This window comes from Erithacus rubecula, assembly GCF_903797595.1.
Source record: "Erithacus rubecula genome assembly, chromosome: 10".
NCBI lineage: Eukaryota > Metazoa > Chordata > Aves > Passeriformes > Muscicapidae > Erithacus > Erithacus rubecula.
The window spans coordinates 18,559,216-18,579,659 of NC_136662.1; the positions used below are offsets into that span (position 1 = coordinate 18,559,216).

The window sequence follows — 20,444 nt, forward strand, 5'->3', positions numbered from 1 at the left end:
CTTTTTGAAATCTTTACTTAACTCTTCTTGTCTAAATCTCAGTGTTTCCATGGATAATAAAGTAGAGCAAATATATGACAGACATGAGCTGTCTGAAGCATGTGGCGTTTTTTGAAATAAATCTTTGGAACAGAAAAAGAGGAAGGAAAATAACCAGAAAATGTGCACAAATTCAGCTAATTTCATTCTTTTAAAATTATATAGACATTAGATACATACCAAGAGTATGTTTGTTCTAGAACATATTGCAGTGGTGTTGACAGAGCTCATGAGCTGATTTCATTGGGAAGATGGAGAGAGTTAAACTCTGCCTGATACCCACCACATTCCACAGCCTGTGTGATGCAGTGGGGTCATTCCAGAAGCAGCGCCTCAGTGGAATGTGCGATACGTCACCAACTCTGAGTAACTGTTGGTAGGATGTCTGTAGGTCCTGCATCTGCTTGCTTGGTGACTCAGGACTTCCAGAGCTCTGCATACACTGAAGCCTTAAAAGATTAAACCTTCTTCTTTCAGCTGTAAATGGCAGAGGTTGCTACTACACATCCCAACTCCTTGGCTGCTCTGCTGTTGCTTTGCTGTGTATTTTCCTAGATAATTTTTTCCAATGATTTACCTTTCCACAGTGCAAGTATTTTTCATCTCTCTTTTTAGAATTTCAGCTTTGGAGGCTTGATCTAGTTCTTTGGATATAAAAATTCATTTTTATTCTAATCTTGTCCTTCAAAATGCTTGCAAAATCTCTACTTCATTGTTTAGGAAAACAAAGGTTGACTGGATCAGAACAGATTCTTGGGGTTTACTAACAGAAGATCTGTTTGATTTTAACAACAATATACTCATAGTAATATTTTAATTTATTTTTAAGCAAGTATTGCAGTGATTTCATTTGCACTTAGGTTTTCTCCAATTTCTTATCAGAATATTGTATCAATATTATCAAAATCTTAAATAGCCATATCTAATCTCTAGCTTTTTCTTCTCTTTGGGCTGGTTGTCTCTCAGCAAGGCAAATCAGCCTGTTTGACATTATTTGTCTTAGAGAGTGCAAGGATTATTTTTTGTATAATTTCATTATCCTTCAAGGTCCATGGAAATGCATTGTTTAATAATTTGTTTTGGGTTTTGGATGCTCAGGCTTTTTCACTATGTTATTTCATAAAAGCCTGGAACATCAGACTTAATGATCTTAAAGGTCTTTTCAAACCTGAACAATTCTGTGATTCTAAAATTTTTGCATAATAATTTAACATAATAACTTTTTCTGAGGCTTATCTTACAAAGAGCAGCTCCATTTGTAATGTGAAAAGACTCTGCAACAGAACTTGTCTGTACTAGCCCTAGTTCTGCAATACTTGCAGTGATCAGATAAGTCTCTTTTTGACTCTCTCCCACTGATACAGTTTGCTTCTCTCTTCTTATTTTCCTCTCAGATATATTTTGAAGATTAATGAATATTTATAAAATGTTTTGAGTGAAATCTGCTCATGAAAAATGCAACAGAAGTTGAAAATGTCATAATTACTGATGTTTATTATTTTTTAAAAAGGAAAACTCTGTGGCAATCAATATCCATGGAGATTTGTGAACCCATAAAAATAGAATGAGGGCTCTAGAGTACTACAGGAAATTGTGGCCTTGCAATGGCACAAGGAACAGTGGGCAAGTTTTGTTAGCAATACTTAATATTGAAATATGTGCTGGATGAAGCATTTGTATTACAGGAATATGATGGAATTCTTTTCAGTCTGCAAGTAGTTAAGGATGAGGTTCATCGTCATAAGTAATATTCACAATTTTAAAGCAGAAGGCTAAGATAACATATACTAAAGAACTCTTACAGCTCTGTCATGAGAGGTCTCATTTGTAAGAAATCCTGGCATGTCAGTGAAATTTCAGAAGACTCACAGTATTCTGCCAATGTTTAAGGAAAGAAAATTAAATAAACAGAGCAATCAGGATGACCCAGCTTAGCTGGTTAACATGACACCAGGCCCAAGTAGCACAGTACAAAAGTTGATTCTTAGCCAGGTTGTAAATAAGTCAATAGCTGGCAATAATTTTAATTTTTATCAACATTGTCTTGTTGATAAGTCCAGTTTAATTTATTGATAAGATTTTAAGTCTGTTTCCTCAAACTGGTGTAGGAACATATTTCCCAACCTATTTCACAAAGCATTTGACTGCCATTGTGACATTTTGATAAAGATCTTAGTCAAGTCTAGTGTCACTAAATACGGAGGCATTTCAGTGGTTTGGGCCAGTGTGGCTCCAGAGGCAGGACGTGCTTTTGGCTGAGATGCACAGAAGCACCTACCTAATCAGACAGCATTGGCTGGGGATGTCTGCAGCCACCAGCAACTTGAATCTTTCTTTTTCCTGAATATCTTCACGGTGTATTGCTGTGATCTGTTTTTTAGCCATGTATATTATTTTTCATTTTGCTTTACCTGAGATGTCCTAGTCTTTCTGTAAATGTAAAATATCCACTGGTAGCATTTCTGAGTATCACAAAGGTTGTTTAGGGTGTAAATTACTGTGTGTATAAAGCAACTAGATAGAGCAAACAGTGGCTTAAGAAGATTGACATATTCATGTGAAGCTTTTGTAACAAAAAGCAAGTGCAAAGCTATGAGCCTGAGAGCCAGTTCACACCTCTGGGACCAGGGAGGTGTAGAATGGAAAACTGTCCCATAGGGACAACTGAGAAGTTCCCGAATTTTTTGTCCTAGAAAAGAGATGACCTAGAGGAAATATGGTATCTCTGGAAAAGTATTATCTGTGTAATTATAACAAAAGAGTTAAATGGTTTGCTTAGGGTGCATCATGAGTCAGTGGAAAGGTTATGAATAGGAGCAAAATGGTCTTTCTTGGTTCTTTATCTTGCTGTAGGACCCAATGTCCTACAAAAGCACGCAATAACCAGTCTTATGGGTCATCCTGAAACTAGGCATGGAGGAGTTGTTTGTTGAGAGTGGTTTCAAGAGTAATTTAGTCAGAGCAAAGAGAAACAAAAAACATGAAGAAAATGTTTATCCATGGTGCTACAGAAAAAGTTGGTGTTATGGCAGTCAGAGGGGTTAATTAATTCTTGAATGTTGAGCATAGCAAAATAAAATGCATGAAAATGTTCTGCTCTGACTCAGGTGCAATTAAGGACAGAGAAGAACGGAGTTAGTGAAATAGAGGAAGAACAGAACTGTCAGAGCATTACAGAAGACTAAATTCTTGTTCTTTCTTTTCTAACAGTAGAACTGACAAATTGAGTTAGCACAAAATACAGACGTGGCAAAGTATCATTCTGAAACAATTCAATGCTGGTAGGAATTAGTCCATTGTAAAGAGTACTGAGAAGCTGGTTGGAAGCAGAGCATGACCTAATGGGTTTAACATTACTGTTGCAGCTGTGTGAAACCATTCCAATAAATAAACAGCTCAGTGAAGAAAGTGTGTTAGATTTTTAAGATTCTCCCAGTTAAACAGGATGTGCCAAGTCATTGTTTTAACTGTGGAACAGATCCTTAAATGCTGTAAGGCAACCAGATCATTTGGAAGCACCAAGATGATGTTGATTTTCACAGTTTGATAATGTGAACCCCAGTTTTAACCCTTTTCATGGTTTCTGTGGTGATGGCATTTGAAAAGGCTCTACAGAATGGCACAGACTTGTCCACTCTGCAGTGATGTCAGAGGAAGTATGGGTGCATAACTGAAAGTAGGATTTCATTCATCTTTATCTCACAAATCCCTCTGAGATTCCTGCAGATTTTGTTTTTATCTTGACTGTAACAGTGATGCTGGGAAACAGAGTTACTGATGGGAGAAAACTTACTGAAGCTGTCCCTGACACTTTGGTTTCTTCAGAGATCATTATGTTTGGAATAATTCAGTGGGAATAATTTCACTCAAAATTATGCTTTAAAATGATACTGTAGTAGACTTTTCTACTGCTTTGCTTAAGGTGAAAGCCCTGTGCAACCGACTGTGCATGCTGTGTACTGACAATATTTGGATTCAGGGATTTTTGTAATACACCATAAAGCCCTGTTTTTAAGATTCAAAATAAAAACATTTTCAGTGGTCAGTAGCCAGGCTTACTGACCTATTTCTGCCTGAAGATTTCTTCTTTATCTGAGCAGACCCAGGCACAGAGGAACTCATGATAGGAGTGCTGTGTGCCTGTGCTAATGAAGAGTTTGGGTTGCAGATTTGGTGCATTACTGGCAGGTATGACCTTGGAAGAGAACTGGAGGTTTCCAGTTCTCACTGTTTCACCTTAAGTCAGCAGGGGCTGCCTGTACCTCTTCTCTTTGAAAGTCAACCCCTAGATGTTTCCTTCAGCTTGTAGTTGTTTAAGTCACAAGATTACACCTGTGCTAGCCTGTCTGGAGCTTTGTGATGCAGATGCAAAAACACCAGAGAAAGATTAATAGAACCAGCCATTGATTTATTATGTTCTAGAAAGGAAGGCATAAAGCAGGCTGGCATGATGCCCCAAGCCCAGCCTCCACGTTGATTTCTCTTGTCTTGACATACATCCACCAGCATTTATCTTGCCTGTTCAGCTTCCTTTTTCTTTAGTTTCTCAAATTTCAGTAGTTTTTTTTGACAGGCACGCTCCTCACTGTTGCTGCTGCTGCTGCTGGAGCTTTCCTCTGAGCTTTCGGAGAGGAGATACTTGATTGCAATCGAGTCCTTCTTGTTCATTTGCAGGCAGAGGCAGGAGGATTCGCTCACCTTAAATGACTTCCCCCACATACTCTGGCACAGGTCAGTCCCATTTGTGTACATCTGTGTGTCAAATAAGAAATGTCTTAATTACATTTAAATATTATGGAATTAACATCACTTTGTATCAAATTGATAAACATTTATCCCTTTTAAAAATTGGTTATAAGACCAGGTTATAAAAACATTGTCTGGAGTCATTCACCGTCTTCTTGTGTGCTATGCTTCATTTCTTCTGAGATGTTTGAAAATGCTACCCAGTCCCACAACTGGCAAAAGTAATTTGCCTGTTTTGAGAGCAAGTGGTTACACAAAATGCAGGGATCAACAGCTGCCCTTTGTTTCCACCCTGGGGCTGACAGCCCAGCATCTCTCTGGGGCTGACAGTTAAAGCTGTGTGTGAGAGCCTTTACAACTTGTAGCATGTCAGGACACTCTGACATGCCTTGAAATCTGAGTAGTGCTGAAAGTGCCAGACAGTGCTTTGAATATGGGAATCTTTTTATTTACAGGCCAGAGACGGCCCTGTGGAGTCACAGCTCCAAGGGATCTCATTGTGCCTGCTGCAACGTACTTCATGGCTGGGCAGGACCTCACAGGCAAAGAGAAGAGACATAATTTAGCAACTGCTTGAAGAAAGTAAGTTTTTGTCAAGCTTCCAAAGTTCTTTTTCCAGTGGGGCAATGGCCTTTCTGGCTCAAGAAACTGTGAATTGCAGCTTCTTGTAGCCTTATCAAGTGAAGCTGTTCTGTTCTTGGTACTATTGCATTTTGTAAGTCCTGTGTCATAGGGCCTGTCAACCACACAACAAAGATACTGCTTGTTTGCTGAGCTCTCATTGTGACAACCTTCTGCCTGCCTAGCTTGAGTTTGTCTAAAGAATATTAGTTCAGTAGTTATGTCCAGGCACAAAGCAGGCAGTATGTACACTTTATTTTGCCTGCATTTGTCGCATGTATTTGTGGCTGAAGTTCAATCTTTTCTGTTTCAAAAAAGGAAACTTCATGTACTCTCAGAAACAAAGCTAAGAATGGGATTAGGGATTGGAGTGGTGGCAGGAGTAGAAGCCTTGGAAATTGAGTCTGAGTGTTGGTAACTGAAACTGTGAGCCAGGCAGCAGCACCACTGGGCTCTGTTGCTGACTGATTCACCTTGATCACGTCACTAGCATCTCTCTGATGGAAGCTTTGCTTTATCTATAATAGTACAAGTAGTCCTTGCCCAAGATGCTGATTCCTACAGGGTTTATCTTACTGCTGTAATTCCTGAATACTCTGCTGGTTGTCACCATTACCAGCTCATACAAAGATTTAACACTGTGAATCTCAGAGCACTGTCTTTGTGTTGGTATAGTTCTGCATGGAAGCTGCTCTGTGTGTGGGGAAAAAAAAAAAAAAGATTACAGATTTAAGTCCATCATACAGAAGTGAAATTTGCTATATGTAGTCTTTCTTCTGCTCCAGGTATTTTTGACATCAAGTTCTTTCCTGTGTTCTCATGTGCAAAACTATGTTGACTTTTGCCTTAAAAAACTATCCTTTGTGAATAATACAAAGTCCATTTCAAATAGCCCCAAAGACTCGTAGTCTGTAAAACAGCTTTTCAGTTCATATCATCTCTAGCCAGGGCTTGCACTATGGATGTTGTAGGTGCTGGAGAAGGGATATGGAGATTGGATGATGCATTGGGAGCAGGGTCAGAAAAGGAAAGCTCCTCCATCTACTTCTTTCATTGTGTTCTCAGGGCAGGCAGATCTTAGCTCTTTCTTTCCCACTATTCCTGTGATTTTAAGTAGCATTAGATTTTTTCTTCCAGTTCCTATGCAGTTCTGAATTTCTGCCTGCTTTTAGCTAATCATTCCAGAAAGCCTGTGACATGAGTGTGTTTAGGTCTTTATGCAAGAGATGTATATACCCTATACTTGTGTCCCACAGGTTCTGTAATATGTCTGTCCTTTTCTACTTGCTAAATTGATAATTTTATTTTGAACTTCCTCCTAATTCTGCCTAAAGATCATAATGCTGCAGCAAACACGTGGAGCACACAGCCTGTGTCCCCAACACGTCCCTAAATTCCTCCAAATGATTCTGACTCTCTAGCTTCTTGGAAAATTTCCTAGTCTGTGCATTAACATGGCTTGGGGATCACCCAGCTGGGAGAATAATGACAAGGCTAAAACTGGCCATGGTCAGTTGTACATCCTTAATATTCAGCACTTGTTCTTTATTCAGCAGTTGTCCCAAATGGGCCTTAGAACCACTTGCATACGTCACGTGTAGAGCTGCTGATTGCTCCTCTGTGTGAAAAAAGTGACTGTCTACAGTGCTCTGTGACAGTGTGAGAACCCTTCCATGAGCTGAGTCCAAACCAAGGCAGTCTAGTGTTTGTATATCATGTAATTTTCATATGGGAAATGTGTGTTTTTTAATTTCTCTGCAGAATTTTCATCTTTATGCTTACTTACCATGCAAGCCTATTTTTGGTGAAAAACATGGGTAGTTTAGGGTGTGGTTCCATTTAGTTAAGGAATAGCTGTGCCTGGCTTCAAGTGATAAGACCTCAGAATTTGCTGCATGTTTTTCCATGCAGATGGTATATTTTCTTTAAGAAATAAGTGCAAGGGAACTCAAGGTTAAAAGCTCCTATCTCTGAAACAGGGACAGTTTGAACAGAGACTGGAGATTATTTATGGAGATTATAATTTTGTTTTTCACTTCATCTGGAACTACTGATGATTTAGCACATCTGGGAAACTAAGCTGTAAGTTTCCACAGCCCATTTGTTTTTGGCCACCTTCCTGAGTCTGCTGATTAGTGTCACTTTTGCAAGGCAGACAGCAATCCAGCACTAACTGGACTGTGTTTTCCACTTATATCAGTTGCTGAACTGACTTCTGGAAGTACATGCACTTGAACTGAATTCAAAAGAATGAATATGCAAAGCCTTACTACCAGTCCCTAAGCACTTCACCTAAATTTTGTTTACTTCTTCACTTTGGGCAGTATTTCATGGACTCAGTGAAGTTCAACTATCAAAAATATTCAAATACACTTTTGAACTGTATTATATCTCTCTGATGCTAAACTTACTTGAGTCACTAGAAAAATCCTACTTGACTCTGAAAAGGTCTGTAGATCAGGTTACAGGCAACCTTGCTCCTGTAAGTCTTGTAAGTTCTCATTTTATACACTTTTGCTCATAAAATTAGTCATCCCAGCCATTAAACATTCTCAGAAAGATGGGATGGAAAAGGACAAGGTGAAATAGAGATAAGGGCAAAGATACCAAATAGGCAAGAAAACCTTAAAAATTCCTCAGCAGTTTGGGAATTTACATTCCAATTTAAAAAGACAAGGGTGTGTAGAGCCCCATATTGTGTAAGGAAACTTATGAAATGCATCTTAGTCTCTGTATGAACAAAGTTCATTTATCTTTTACTTTATAAATCCCACTGGGTTAAAATATCAGTGTTTCTTGGACTTAGGTTTCACAAGTGGAATGAATAGTGAACAATTAAATGTCTATCTACCTAGAGTGAGTGCTGCACATAAAAATGAATGTTTGAAAATTTGTATACTTAAAAAGTCTGATGTAGGAACGGCTTGAAACTGCTGAAGTAAAAATAATTCACCAATGGCATTTTACTCCTATATATTCAGGGAAAAGGACCCCAGCTTCTAATGCCATATTTTCTGCTTCATTTGATCAGGTTTTCTTACCTCACGGTATGGAATGCATTTATTCTTACAGTGGTTTTCTCCACTTTCATCCCACTCCCAGTCTGTCAGCCAGTTATGAACACATATGGAATCATCTTTGCAGGCTTCATACCTTCATGGAGATTAGTGTGGAAGATAAAGTTACTTGTCTCACATTTTTCATTGGACTCAAATTCAACTCAAAGAGGTGTGCAGCAGTTGTGTTAGTAACGTGGTGTGATTAGCTTAGCAACAGATCTTCAAGCAATATGTACATGATCTCAGCTTGACAGGTTCATAAACTCTGAGCTGCCCAGGAAAACCTAAATTCCTGTGAAAGCTGAACAGTTCACTCACTACCTTTTACACTGGCAGACTGAGCAAAGGGCTCATGTGGTGGGTGTTTTCTGCTTGGTTATCTGATGTTACTGGGTGGAGGAAATCCTGGGAGGGAGGGAGGAAGTTTCATGAATGCTGCTTTTCAGTATCATAACAGAACATAGGAGGGCTAAGGATGAACTGTCACTTGAAGGAGATGCAGGGAAAGTTTGTATTTATGAATTAATATGGGAGAAGAAAAATGATGTTTCCCAGGGAGGGGAGTTGCTATGAGGAATGTGCACTGAAATAAGGAAATTCCACAAAAACCAAAATAATGTAAACTAATAGGCTGTCAGCCTCAGAATGACATTTTCCAAGAAGCTAAAAAGAAAAGGAGAGATAAGAGTCCTATAGGGTATAGGTCTAAAATCTTTAATTTTAAGTTATTTTTAATGTCTAAGTGGTAATGTAGAAGAAAACCTATAAAAGTCTGGGAATGAGTAGAGTTCTGGCTGGTCGACTTGATGAGAGATCTCATGACTTACCATTATCCTACATAATTTCCTCCCTTCCACTTCTCTTTTGTGTTGTACTTTTTGGCTCTTACCTTTCTTAAGGATTACTTTCTGCAAATCAGTCAACATCTATTTAAATTTATTCTCTTTGGCTCATAGGACTATTCATACCAGTAACTGAGAGTGCCAAAACAATGAGGCACAGCTTCCAGAAAGTTAATGTTTAGCATGGTATTTATAATTCGTGTCTTTGGATAGATTTTTTTGTTTGTCATTTTTAATCTTCAGGGTCATGTTTCAAAACTATTTTGATATCATGAGGGCTGCAGCTTTACATTTTTAAATGAAGTATGTGGGTTGTCATGTGGTCACAAGAAGAACGAGAACTGGACACTGCAGTAGATTTGCAAATGCAGAAAGGTCAGAAGATGCTTATCTGCAGTATCTTCACTCTGGTTTTTTGTGCTTTTTGGAGGGAGAAGGAGCAACAACAGATGGAAGGTAACTAAGGCCTGAAGTAAACAGCTTGGGGTCAGGAGACATGTACTCTCAATGGGTTCATCCCTGAATCTGCTGTCAGAGGTATGGGCTTTGCTGGAAGCAGAAGCTAAAATGTGAGAAATTAATATTCATGGTATTGTTTCCTCAGGAATATGAATAAAATATATTAATTAAAGTGTTTATATTTTTATTCACCACTATTTATTGACTTGTCAGATGAAATGTTTCCTAATCATGATTATCACCTGCCTGTGGTTTATTCTATAAGCAGGTAACAAGGCATAATTCCATTGTTAAGAGTTTTTCTTTGTCCCAGTGGAAGTAATTATGAAGTCAAGTTTATGAAAAGTCATGACTTGTGAAAAGTCTGACTTCTGCAGTCCAGAAACCCATAAGTTGTTTCTTCAAACCTTAACTAAATGTGAGAAACATAAATGCTTAAAATATCCTCCCTGTACATATTTGTTCTCTATATACAATGAGCAGGATATTTTTATTGTAAAGCCTTTTTCCCTGTATTTTTTCTAATTAGCTCTTTCTCTTTTATAGGACACAGGGCCCTTTAACAGGTGAATAAATGACTTGTACACTGGGCTGTTTCAAAAGCAATAGTTTAACGACTTGTGAGAGCAAGGAATCCTAAAACAATAGGAAGAAAAGGAAGGCCCCAAGCTACTCAGATGAATTTCTTTTAAATTAAGTCACTGCTCATTCAGAATACTCTGCACACTTCTGGCCACAAAGACATACAGAATGCAGCAGGCACACTCATAGTATGTAGAGAAAGTAGGTCACATCACCAGCAGTGCTACAGCATGCTAAAGGGACTGCAGTGAATAGAACATGAAAAAATGTTACTTTAAATCACCAGAAAGAGTGGGAATTCTGTCCAGGCTCTTTTCTAGCCTGAGGCCTTAGGCAGGGTGGGAGAATGGGTTTGACACTGGCATTAGGCAGGCACACAGACCAGCATGCAGGGTAATGGGCCATCAGTACATTTTTGATTCAGGCCAGGCATCTGTGACGCCAAAAGGAGCAATAGATCATTGCTCAGGACTTGTTTAGAGCAGATCCTCTCTCTGCCAGGAGACTCTATACTGGAAAAGGGTCAGTTTTCCTGGGCAGCAGCTCTCAATCAATCCACCATTCAATTTCCAGCAACAAAAGTTAAAAGTGCTGTTTACCTGCAGGTGCTGGCAGTGCCCAGGGAAGACTGAGGATTTTACAGTGTAATATTGATCCATGATCTACACTTTGGTATAAATCTCATATACACTAAAGCTGCCTTAAACTAGCTCATAGATGCAAACTAAACTTACAGCACACATTTTCTTTTGTCTTTACACTTTCACTTTTTATAGCAGTTTAGTAGAGACTTTTCATGTTATTTGTTGTGAGACATTTGTTTTAGATACTGGTACTCTATAATTTTGCCCATTAGATCTATTCTAGAGCTCACTGGCAGCTCCAGTGATTTAATATCCAAATACAATATTGGGTAGTTGGTTCTGAGCTTTAAGATTCAGAGCACTGAGGGAAATTCAAGGTCTTAGTCTTTATGTTCAAGGAGGTCAATAATCTGGATTCAGTTTAGAAGATTACAAAAAATTTAGCAAGGAAGACCTGCACATGACAAATCTGTTCCTGAGGTACATGTAATTTCCTGACACAGAAGTATAAGAAATACATCAGCCTTTCTCACACGCTTCCATTACAAATCCAAAGCTTCTTGTTTCCTTCACTGGCACAAACCAATGGAGATATATTTGAAGACAAGTCCTACCAATGGAAATGGATCCACAGGTCAATAATATTCAAGTTGTGTAAGCCATAGGGAAGCAGGGTAGGGAGCAGCCCAAGAGAACCCTACCATGTTCTGTGTTCTGTATTTTCTGTACTTTTAAGAAAAGCTCTTTTATAACATTTTGAGAAGTATTGTAATGATTTTCCATGAGTTTCAGAGCAGCCTAAGGGATCCAGAAATTCACAGTCCATTACTTTCATGGAAAGGTAGCACTTATAATCCTATAGTGTGAACAGAGCCTGTGGTGTTTGTGCTTCACACACACATCCAGACAAGTTCCTCCAGTGACTGGGCACAACATTCATAAGGTGCTGACTGAGTTTATGTATCCCATGGTGATGTTTTTATGATCCAACATCTCAAAACAGGGAGGGAAAGGAGAGAGAGAGGGAGGGAGAGATATATGCTGGATAAGTAGCAGTGGAAAAATCTCAGCACCCTACATGGATATAATTCTCTGCCCAAGACTAAGGACAGATGGGTGCTGTCTCACCAAGTGCCTCGCACTCAAAAAACAATGTGATTCTCTGATGCTGTGTTTTGGAGAAACAAAATTCAAAGCTATTATGCTGCTTATTGCTATTAATTTTAGCATTAGTTGGCTGCAATTGTCTTTGATATTAAGGCTTTTAGAAGAGATTTTAGAGAGTGTGATGATAGAAGGGATAAGGTCAAGGGTGAAAAATTAAAGAATTAAGCGAATTTGTTACAATAATTAGTTGAAATCCCATGAGTTGATGTCCTTCCTGATTTTGTAGTGCATTTTATACATACAAAAATGTATCATATAATGATTGAGTATTCAGACTGAAAATGCTAATTGCATAAATGCTACTTCACAGACACGGACTTTTCAGAGTGGGCAGGCCCTTGCTGCTGCCAGTGCCTGTCAGCATGGCAGGAGCTCCTCTGTCACAATACCACTGCACTGCATCCTCCCCCAGAGCAGGGCAGTGCTGTTCCTAAGTCACTAAACTCATCTTAGTGTCCCCATCCTGCATTCACAGCCTGTGTCATTATTTTTCTGGGGGCAGTAGCTTAGCAGAAGGAAAAGCAGAGACTGCAAACAAGAAATTCAGAGGCAGAACAAGAGAAAAGGTGGTGCAACACCACTGAATCACAGGCATGTTAAAACTAAATAAAAATACTATGATTAAAAAGCTGAACCTACCAGTCATCACAGAAGCTTTGGCACAATGGCACAGCCTGAATAGCAGCAGTGTCATTGGGATGGATCCAGCGAGCAGCATGTGGAGAACACCGGTAAAAGCACTCGATTTTCTTTGTGAAATCTTCACAGCTGTGGTGGATGAGAACAGCCACAAATAAGCCTGTTTCTGAGCATCAAGGCTGCTTTGGTGTGGATGCAATACTACAGATTAGGAGAAAAACACAGAAAAGCATCCTTTGGCCCTTTTAATGCCTAAGTTTGAAACTCATTCCTCTGGCATTGTGTACAGAGTCTGACCATGCAATTACCACAGCCAGCTACAGCACAAATGTTTCCATGCATATTTCAGCCCTATTTGTGTAAGCTTTCCATAAACCTTTGAGGCCTTGAGTTTTCCCGGCAGCAATGATTCCAGGCAATAATAAAATGTAGTTTAAAACTATAGTATAAAACTTTGTCTGTGCTGTAGCCTCATGGTTTCACTAATCTTTAGATTTTTCCCACAGCCCAGCTGAAGTTACTTAAAATCGCATACTGTGCTGCTCTCCTGGGAGTGGCAGGCAAAAGCTGTTACTTTTTCACATCTGTTTTTGCTTAATTGTTTTGTGCTTTCATCCCTTTATTTCTATAACTTGCCATGTTTCACAGATTTAGCATCTAACAGGGTACTAAAAATCTTAATTAAGGAGATATTTTTCGTGGTTACAAAACCCATAGGACTACAAGAATTTTTATTCTAAATTTTCAGCCATTTTGTTTCTGGACTCCTGTACTTCTTTTTTTTTTTTTTTTTTTTTTTTTTTTTTTTTTTTTTTTGTGACATTTAATAATCTAGTTGATGTGCTGTCTAAACAGAGAAAGAAGCCTGGTCTCTATTTGTTACAAATCACTTTCACTGGTGGGTGATGGTTGGAGAGCTACAGAGGTACAGGGTGGTTCTCCCCTACTGGGTTTAGGACTGGTTTGCTTTGCTAGATCTGGTTTTGTACTGAAAGCATATTTGAAAAAACATTAACACTGTCTTGAAAAAATGACAGAAGTAGTGTGGATGTAGGGATTTGTGGGTTTGTGTGAGAGGAGAAGAGTCAGAGGTTGGTCAGGTATAGAGAAAAGGTGATGGGAACTAGGCTGGGTGACATAACCTCTAGGGTAACCTAATGTCCATCAGCAGCTGGTGGCTGCTCCAACCCAGATCTGTGGAATCAGGACACAGAAAACATCAAAGCTGACTTACGATTTACTGAGCTGCCCACATCTGTTCCAGTAGCTGTTGCTTACTTTAATTACCGGGGAATGAGCCAATTGCTCTGTGAAGTCTGCATAGCAACAGGAAGCTGTTGGGAATAAAACAAAGATCTTGCAGTAAGTGTTCCTTTTTAACACTGTATTTGGAAGACACAAAATGTAAGATGAATCTGGTTTGAGCCATAATATGATAAAATCTCTTAGTAGTAACCAGAAGATGCACTCAAGCTCTAATAATTTTGGGTGTGAAAATGGCAGTGTAAATGCTAGGAGAGGTGGAATGGCATAAACAGTGCTTTGTCCAGTTGTGCCCAGAAAGTCACAAGAATTTTACCAATATTTTGCCAAATGCCACATCCTGAGGGATACTAACTTTGGAAACTACCAAACATAAAAAAAAAAAGAGTTGAAGAATTTTAATAAGTACTGTATTTTGCTTACAATAGAATTTTTATTTCAGATTGTCCTATTTCGTGTCTGCTACAATTAATTTTTATAATTAATTACAATAAAGAAAAATAATCTTTGCTGTGAACATTTTTAAGCAGATGGAACTACAAGAAAGGCAAACTGCATCAGAATTTTGAAAAGAAAATAAATTAAATCAATTAGAGTTTTACAGCTGACTTTGCTAAGACCCAGAATCTTACTCTTGGTTTGCATGCAGCAAAATGACAGTGAAAGAGGTTTTTCAAATACAATATATACTGAGAAATATATATTTTTGAGATATTAGGGGAACAGCCAAAACAATTGGTGTGTACAATGCTGTATTTCTTGACCATATTTGGAAAAAATGAAACCACACTTACATTTAGAGTAGAGAGTGCACTCTTGCATACTTGGCTCAGGACTTGGCTTCAGTTTTTGGGTATCCCCTTCCAGACATCCATATTTTTGGCAGGTGGATGGTGTTATGATGGCAAGAAAAGTGACAACAAACCTTAGCATTGCTCTTCTGCTCTTTTTCCTGTATGGAGGAGAACCCATAACATTAAAAGGAAGGACTGCATTTAAAATGCTACATATATAATAAAATAAAATACACTTAGCAAAGATGCACACAAAAATACTTAGACACATTCTCCCTTCCTATTTGTTTATAACTGAACACTTACCCTTCTGTTACATATTTCTGAGGTTTGGTGGCAAGTGATAAGTCATCAATAATTCAGGCTATGTATGAAAACATGATATAATTTTCAGTATTTAAGAAAATTATTTTAAATTTCTTCCACAGAGCTGAATTACTTTTAACCCTTCCAAGAGATATTTGTATGTTTCACTAGATTTGAAGAAAATATTGTTTAGTTCTAAAAGCTGAAGAGTTTTTTTTTCACACTTGGAAATTACACATTAAATGCAGCTGCAAGTGAGATAGTAGTGTTCACCACTTGAGCTGGATAAATGACATAGAATACTTGCCTTTGTTGAAGCTATGCTAATTTATATTTAAGAATCTGATCTGTTATTTTCTGCCTCTTTCATACAGTTTGGTCAAAAATGCAAGACAAAAACGTTTTGGCTTTATGATAAAATTTCTCTAAACATAGGCTATACATTAGTTCCTATAAAGATAAATCTAGAACTTGTAACATAGGTCAATGCATTATTCTTTGTGCATGTTATTAATTTAACCCTTAATTCTTTAGTTAAATATTCCTGTTAACTATTTGGAATAATTGTGCCTGAATAAGCACTGCAGTTCTTCTATATACCTAGGCTTTTCAGATATAAAGAACAAACTATACAGAAGAAGAAAGCTATCCCTTCTATTTCTCAGTAATTTCTCACCTCTTTTTCTTTCCTTCTGGGTGATACTTCTCCCTGGAACAGGAACACAGTAAGTTGCTTTTCCCATTTTCCACTTTATATACACACCATCTGGCATGAGTGCTCCTGAATTTGTTTGCCCTGGAAGAGTTCCTTGACCCTTTGGAATGCTAACACAGATTTATCTCAAAAGCAGATGCAATGACCAGCACATAATGCCCTTTTATTGCTTGCAAACGTCGACATGATAAAGAGGAAAGTACAAACATAGGTTAGAATAAGAAAAACAATAACTCTCCTATATTTCAAATGCCATCAACCCCTCCTGCCTGATTTTTCCATGATTCCTTGTATTATTAATTATTAAAGTAATTTTTTACAACAGTTTCATGGAGCTCTTACCACAAATTCACGTTTCAGTGAATTCATGACATTAAATGATTCTTATTTCAGCCTGACTGGCTTAATTAATGGCTTGCCTTGTTACACAGTAATTTTACTATATTCCTTGGAAGATACTCCATGTCTCCTGATTCCCAGTTCTTTGCTCTCTCTTTACAAGATCCCTTCAAAACCTGCTGTTGCAACCCTGGTTGCTCTACCTATCTCATATGTACCTTACAACCAGTCTCACAAGCAGTACAAGAAATGGTTGATTGTACCACTGATAGAGGCTCCTGGTGGGATTTCATTGGCAGACCTGCTTTCTGCAAAGAGCATTTGCATCTAAACATAAACCTTTGGTTAAGGTAGATGTGGTGATGATAAATTGTTGACTCATTTTCACAGGTTGTCTTGTTGTACCATAAAGAGCAGCACTCCTCAGTACCTTGCAATTGTTTATATACATAAGGAAAGCAGCATCTGTTGGTTTTGTGTTTTAAATAGAACACTGATTTGTCAGATAATACTCTGAGGCCATTATCTGCTAACCTTTTATTTTGAAAATTCAAAAATTGGCGCAGTAGAAGTGTGGTATGATTCTCAGTGTGCACAGGCATGAGCATTAGAATAAAACAATCTCTATAAGCTTTAAGCACTGATTCCTATTCTAGCTCTAGTAAATGCCTCAAGGTGAAAATCTCGCTGGCCTAAAAAGAGCCTTTTCCAGATCAGTGGAAACCGAGCAATTTTTATGTTCCAGAATGAATTTCATTAAGGCAAGTTTAGAGAATGAATTTAATTAAGGCAAGTTTAAAAAGGCATAAGTAACTGTAGGAGAAAATGAAGTAAATCTAATGGCTTATTACCCATGCTTTCACCTCATGTGGCTTGATCTAGCATTGGCTGAAATTCATGGAGCTCCTTGCTGCTCTGTAAAGCAAAGGATTCGTGTGTGCTGCTTGAATCTGTGTAGTCATACAAAGCAAAGACCAAGGGATAATATGAACATTGACTTTCAGCCCTGTGAGGAGTGGCCAGCCTGGTGAAAAGCACAGAAACAGTCCATGCTCTGCTCCTTCCTGCTCGGTTTGTGTGAATACATGGACCCTGGTGAGGTGTCAGCATGCCAGGAGGTTCTTGTAATGCCTCTGCTCACTGAATTGGCATACAAATTATATTAAGCTATAGGAAACTGGGATCGCTTTCAGGCTTTGAGTATGAGCCAAATGGGACCACTTGCTGGGAGATTAGGCAGAGTTTCTAGCAGCAGGAAGGAAAATTGTCATATGTTTGTGATTTCCCAGACTTGGCTTTGGTTAGCAGTACATGTAAGCAGGCTCAGGCTAAGGAGCTTTTAGTGATCTTGGCTATACATCATCTCCCGAGAAGTGAAGCTCAATTCCTCTTTTCTAAAGTATTCTTTGCCAGTTGTTTTGTCTGATGTCTTATATTGGGAAATTTGTTAAAGAAATTTTCTTACCTCTTCCCATCCTTGAAGGGGTAATTTATCTTCATTTGTTAAAATTTAACTTATTTTTAAGCACAAGGTGATATTCTTGTACTTTTAAGACTCCTACTGCCATTTCATTTGAACTTTAGTATCAGTATCCTGTAACTTTTATTTATCTCTTCAGAAGCTTGAGTGAAGGCATGGATGATGTTGAGGTATTGCCATGGACAGCAGTTGAGGCACCACAACAATGAATTACTGTCATCTGATGATCTGATTGATAGTGGTTAATGGTGTTAGCAAACCCTTACATCTATTCCAAAACCACAAACACTGCTACACTCACTCTCAGGAGTCAGCTACCTGAGCAGTTTCCTTCTGGCATGAGCCACTGGCAGAAAATTAGGGAAAAAGTGTTTAAAAAATATAGTTTCTAATGTCCCAGCTTCTGGCAATCAGTTTAGTAACTATGTGAACTGACATCTCATAACTCAACAGAGTGATTCCTGCTTTGTGAGTCAGATCTCTTTAATGACTGCAGCAAGCTTTCATGCTTTATATTCTTGGTAAAAATCTGCAAAACCGATGTGGTTAAGGGAAAAATTGTTTGTGCTTCCAACCAGTGACAATTGCCAGATCCATTTCCCTTCTTGGCACCCTGAAAGCGTAATAACAGTGTGACTGGAGGGAGACTGAATTTCAGGAGTGTAAATTAGAGCATTTGGCCTGTTACAGCTTTATTAGACATGGCAATGTCTGCTAATGAAATTAATCTGTTTGTTCCTCATGTCTCAGCGTGAGTCTGCATGCTCAGAGGTTGGAAGTGTTTTTCTTGTTAACTGTAACAAAAAAATGTAATTAGGAGGACAGGTTGTTATCTAATTTAGTGAATCTCCTTTAAATGCAAAACTGCATTTAAAGTTGCAACAAGAACATGTTATTTGTTGATCAGTGAAGTATATGACCTGGACTTTCATTAGGTTAGACTTTAGAACTGAGAGCTTGTCTTTCACAGGTCCTGGTCGAATGTATCATGTCACAAGTCAAGCTGAATGCCAGGGGAGACACTCCAGATGGACTCAGTCTGGCACTTCTGAATCTGGAAAAAACAGCTGAGGTCAAATCTTAATGCTACTGAATCTGAGGTGTGATTTGTTTCAGTTCACTGATAGGATTTCTCCTACTTTTTTTTTTATTGGTATGAGGAATACATCACAGAATGAAGTAAGGCTTATTTGTTTTATTTGAGTACACAAATGTTGCTGAGCTAGTTCTCCAACAGGGCACAGGAATGACAAAAGCACCAGTAATTTTATATAATGAAGAGAGTGAGTCAGTGGTCGGTAAAAAAGCAGATATTTAATGAATGGTAGGTTTTAAAAGAAATCACAACCTAAAGCAACAAAATTAGAATTGTAAAAAGGTCATTTTAAGCCCCATGTTAGGCTTTTCAAAATTAAAGGGGACAAAAAACTACTTATTTCAGCTTATTACTGAGTTGAAAGCACCTCTTGAAAGCATAACAGAATGCTCTTCCTTTGCCCTAGCCTTTCATTTGCCTTTCATATTCTGCTAGTCTGTTACTGTGGGGTTCCTCCAACCACTAACAACTACTGTTAGTTTTTTTACAAAGAAGGTTTGGGCAGCTCCTAACTGGTGTGAAGGAGACTTTCACAAGTGACAAAGAAAATCTGTGTCCAGTTTGACCTGTACTCCAGAAATAACCAGCTGCAATCATGTTTTGAATTTAGACCATTAATATTTGAATTTTCTAAAATCACATTTGAATGATGAATTTCCTCTTAGGGGAATAGCAACACTTTTTTTATTTTTTTTTTTTAATTTACACTTTTGTTATGGGTATTCCTTATTTGAATAGAGAAAATGCCTGGATGTCCCTGCCTAAAGTTGTGATGTAGTGTTTTAAAGTCCTTGGTGCCATTACTGGATCCTGGATGACCACGTCCCACTGTCCCCTCTGTGCCTTGATCCTGTACTGCCCCTTTCCCTCTACTAAACCCCCGTTCCCTCAACTCACATGGGAATGTGCTCCAACCAGATGGGGAAAGCAACACGGCACAAAGAAATCAAGTGCTCCTCTTGCCTCCAGTATTGCTGTGCAAATCAGTTTTGTTTATAGCACAGCTGAAGAGTTTTGTTGTTGAAAAGGGTGGTATCAAACAGACACATGTGAGGGTAGGAATGGCAGCACTTTCAGTCAGAACCGCCAGCCTCTGTGCCCCACTGTGTTGACATTCTGTGTTGTTTCTTTTAATTGTTATGTTGAACACCTTGTAATCAAAATGAAGAGCTGACAGGTCTAGAGAGAAAACAAATAATGCAAGCACAAGGTAACAGTGAGATCACACTGGTCAACATATTAGAAGGCAGTGACTGGAAACCACCAGATGAGTCACTGCTGAGCTTTTCCTGTTGGTGTCCCTGCAGGGATGAATGCTAAGGAGGACACAGTTGAAGCCCACGTTGTCTCTGATGAATAACTCGCACACATGCCACATTAGTCCTAGACAGCTTGACTCATTGTCCTGTGATCATTCTGTGGTTAGGAAATTGACCACAGCACTCATGAAACAGGTGGTTTTTTGCCTAGCACCTTTGTTTACATTGTCATCTCTCTTTCTGCCCCCCTCCCATGGCTCTGCTCTCTGTTGTATAAACCAAGACTTGTTTCTACTTCCTGGCAGGGCTGGGATAGGGATCTTGAACTTTGTTGACCAAAAGGATGCTTCATTCTGTGAAGAGTAATGTGTTAGTCTCAGTCCAAGCTTTGCCCAGCACATCTTTGTGGGACTTTGCTACCTGTATTTTTATTTTGCTTATAACTGGTATACTT

The 20,444-nt window shown here is 38.5% G+C and overlaps 1 protein-coding gene across 1 annotated transcript; it reads right to left on the reverse strand.

Annotated features, from left to right (window-relative positions):
- Nucleotides 1–4,426: 4,426 nt before the first annotated feature.
- On the reverse strand, nt 4,427–15,877 carry LOC306805874 (riboflavin-binding protein-like). The gene is made up of 6 exons (XM_079314137.1): nt 15,778–15,877; nt 14,796–14,953; nt 13,973–14,072; nt 12,739–12,867; nt 8,448–8,559; nt 4,427–4,791 (listed from the first exon to the last, which is right to left on the reverse strand). Exons 2-6 carry the CDS (start codon nt 14,932–14,934, stop codon nt 4,549–4,551), a joined length of 723 nt encoding a protein of 240 aa, XP_079170263.1. The 5' UTR covers nt 14,935–14,953; nt 15,778–15,877; the 3' UTR covers nt 4,427–4,548.
- Between the last annotated feature and the right edge of the window lie 4,567 nt (nt 15,878–20,444).